The sequence below is a fragment of the Aplysia californica genome, unplaced genomic scaffold, assembly GCF_000002075.1.
Source record: "Aplysia californica isolate F4 #8 unplaced genomic scaffold, AplCal3.0 scaffold00024, whole genome shotgun sequence".
Classification (NCBI taxonomy): domain Eukaryota; kingdom Metazoa; phylum Mollusca; class Gastropoda; order Aplysiida; family Aplysiidae; genus Aplysia; species Aplysia californica.
In genome coordinates, this window is record NW_004797294.1 from 2,091,704 (window position 1) to 2,095,609 (window position 3,906).

General features: G+C 37.0%; 1 protein-coding gene across 1 annotated transcript in view; it reads right to left on the reverse strand.

Annotated features, from left to right (window-relative positions):
- Nucleotides 1–1,500: 1,500 nt before the first annotated feature.
- The window catches only part of LOC101863953 (sodium- and chloride-dependent glycine transporter 1), a gene marked incomplete at its 5' end in the record, with an annotated part of 13,870 nt that continues 11,464 nt past the window's right edge, over nt 1,501–3,906 (reverse strand). Inside the window, 2 exon segments of the mRNA XM_013088822.2 lie at nt 1,501–2,633; nt 3,293–3,454. Coding sequence (XP_012944276.1) covers nt 2,328–2,633; nt 3,293–3,454 — 468 coding nt within the window.

Genomic DNA, 3,906 nt, shown 5'->3' on the forward strand with positions numbered 1-3,906 from the left:
GAGCAGAAAATGTGTTGCGAAGCAGTGGAATCAAGAGCACATCTATTATTATTTTGGGGCATTTTGAGTTACTGATATTAGCTTAAAGCATGTTCATTTGTCTCGCTTTTGATGAAAAAATAATAATCTATCTTGAATAAAAGTTGTGAATATTGTGTTTGAAGGAGTGGGTCACCTGGTGTCAGAGGTAAAATTAGCTAAAAAATTACAGTCAAAGTTTGGTGACTTCTCAAGCTTCCGTGTCCTTGAAAACTGCAATTTTACTTTTGTTTGTGTGTCTTTGATCAATGTTTTACGGTAAAATCCACACAGAAATTAGTTTTTAAAAAGACATAAAAGATGTTGAGCTAAAAAAAAAGAAAATAGATCAAAATTGCTCAACCCACAGGAAAATGCTGGTTTCTTCAATTTCATTATTTTGATGAGCACCTGATTTTAACACAATGCCTTACAATTTTGTAAACCATGATTAGAAATGATAAAATGTCTTCAATAGAATGAAACAATGACCCATAACAATCTCTTTTTCCTCTATCCCAATCCGACTTTCGTATTTGTAATCTTTAAAAAATGTGGTGAATAAAAGTATTATAAACAAATCTAACTGAAAAAACCCAGAGATTGACGAGGTCAACATTTTTGACTACACAAAGAAAAAAAAGGTAAATTTTAAAAAAATGTAATTTAAATACCCCTTTTCATTTCACTCTAAATGCTTCTTTTATAGAACAGCAAAAAAGAACAACAACTCATTCACTAATCTTGTAAAGAGTTCTTCCTAGTCTTCTCCCCTGTCTGCTCCCTTCCTCATTCCCTCCCTCCCTCCCTCCCTGAAGCTTCTCAAGTTTTCAGAAAGAAAAAAACTATAAAATCAGAGCACTGCCCAACTTCCCGATTCACACCACCAACAAATTACCCATTTTTTTCAAAACGAAAAAGAGGGTGGTTGGTGGGTGTTCAGTTGCGGTTAGCTCTTTTTTTCCTTTCAAACATCTGTCATACTTTATCTCCCCTCTTTCTTTTGCCCGTAAGTTACTTTCTAGTAATAAAACCTCCAATCCTTGGCACTATATATAACCTAATTGGGTTGCAAGTGCCGTAAAACTCTCACTAAAACTAAACAGAACAAACAAAAAAGTTTGAACCGCGAGTGACCACTGTACGTTGAGCTTCTCACCTTGTGACACATAACTCAGACAAACTTAACAACATCTACATATATATATATATATATATATATATATATATATATATATATATATATATATATATATATATATATATATATATACAAATAACTTATCAACAACATTTGAGTTGAGTTGAGGGGGACACCTTCAGTAAAGCATCAGCTGTTATTAGAACTGCATGGGCTGATCAGCTGCATCGATTGTTTATTTCTACGTTTTCAGTTAGAAAAAAAAAAAAAGATAAAAATATCATTCAAGAACACCTGAATTATTCTGAGCTTTAATAATATCTTGTAACCTGCATTTTTTCTGACTGAGTAAGAGTAAAAATTAGAATATTCTAAATAAAGCCAGCAGTAAATTACCTAAATATTCATGACCACAAAAATTAGAGCTCAATACTCAATGATAATGCTCAATCTTTTAAAAAATGTTTTAATCTTATATAATACATATGCAAGACTTTATCTATGTTTATAATATTGTTGTAACATTGAAAAAACCCTTGCACTGTATGTTTCCAGGGAAGTGGAGATCATTTGTGAACGTTTTTTGGGTCTGCTGTAAAAAGCACAGAGCTTGCTGTTGAGAGAGAATGTGTGCAACACACATTACCGTTGGCCCGTTGCTCAAAAGCACTCAACCCAATATATTGGAAACAACTTTTATAGCCGTTTTTTAATCTGTGGTAACGGTTGGTTGCAAGTGCTCAAGAAATATTTTGTCAAAATTCAAATTGTACTTGTTGGAAAAAAAACAAGAAAGACGTACATTTTTAATGAAGTTCAGTTATAAAAAAGAATATAACAGACTGGGTTTTTCTCTCTCTCCTGAAACATTTTGCTCTCTGGGTTTAGAACATTAGAAAAGCTTGCTGGCGAAATCCTAATCATTATCATTACCTTTATTTGTTTTATTATTTTAATTTTATTGTTATTAATATTATAATTATCATTAGTAGTAGTAGTAGTAGTAGTAGTAGTAGTAGTAGTAATAGAAGTAGTTGTACATATTATTATGATTATTATCCTTATTATTTCCTCCAACTATTGGGTCTCTTGTAGCTTCGTCAGTTTCTCCATAAGAACCAGCGCTGTACTGAAAGATGAGGGGAGTCAAGATCACAGTGCCGTGAGACTACACAGATGTGTTGCTGCCCCATATAGATCCCACCGGGGTGGGATTGGCTCCCGTCTCCAAGGTCATGGTCGAGCTTGCGCCGGTCATCTGAGTGTTGACCGTGTTGATGGTGGTGCTGCTTCCGGCTAGCAGACGTGCGATCTCGTGGACGTCCAAGTGGCTGCGGTAGATTTTCTGACCCACCTGGTACTGGAGAGTTCCGAAGTTTTGCTGGCCCTGTCGTTCGGGGGAGTAGCGGTCCTTCCTGTCGTTGGCCAGCGCCGGGCCCCAGTGAGGGAGGGGCATGCTGCGCATCTTTAGCAGCTGGAGGGAAAGAGGAAGACCAGAAAAAGTTGCAGATTAGGACACTGTTTAACTAAAAAATGTTGCAAATTAGAGCATGGTCGAAAAATGTTTGGCTTTATTTTTAAGTCTCTATATGAGGTAGACCAGTTCAATTCTTGATTGAGGAGAATATTTATGAAGTATCTTAGTTTTTTAGCTGGGATGCTGTACCCCTCTCAGCCTGGATTGGCCCAGACAGGCAAGGTCTGAATCCTGCCTCCTAAATAATCTGACTTAGGTTGATGGGGGAGTAAAAACATATGTATGTTAAATGAAAAATTTAATACGAAAACAGAGACATAAAAAGATTTGATTGATTTAGCAAGGTTTTACGGTGCTCACATCAGCCTAAGGTCATAAAAGCGCCAAGGGGTGGATGTCAACAGAGAAGTCCAAATGGGGAATCAAGATTACTCTGCTCACCTCTCTAGCCTCAACAGGACAAAGTCTGCTTCGACTATCAAGGCACCCTGGAGATAGCAGTTCACAAGAGAATGACAAAACATACAAAAGAAGTAGAGGAAAAATGATGATAGTAAGGATGAGGAAAGAAAAAGCAGCAGTTCCTCCTATGTTGTTCCAGCACAATATGAGCATGACATTGATAAATCAGCCCAACATAAAAAGAGAGAACTTACTCTGAAACCTCCTTTCTTGCAGTAATAATAGACGAACCAAACAACAATGGCCGACACAGGAAACATGACGATGAGCCAGCCCAATGCCTCCGCCCATCCAGGAAACGGCAGTCCTTTGTAGGTCGGGGCTTTGTAAAAGATCGCGTTCAGGATGATGGTCAGCTGATAGAGAAAACATTTTTGAAATTGAGCTTTTAAAGTTCAATGTGTCAGGACGAATCTTATATGATGTAGTATACTGAAATAACTGGTTATGGAGTCAATCAGTAAAGGCTTAATCCTGAAAGGGTCAATCAGCAATACTCATTGAAACAAACTCATGCCCCCCCAAAGTTGGGGACAGAAATCACTATTGTTTTTTTAAAACGAGTAAACTGCTAAAAACAAGATACCCTCCTTATCAATCCTTTCAAACAGGAAAGTATCTTTAAGAGATCATCTTCCGACTAGGAATACAACGCACACAACTTTAACAACACATGTACAGATGTTTTAAACTTGTAGAATCACCAAAATGCCACGACACACAGAACCGTAAGACAGGAAACACACCCATTAAACACACACACACACACACACACACACACACACACACACACACACACACACACACA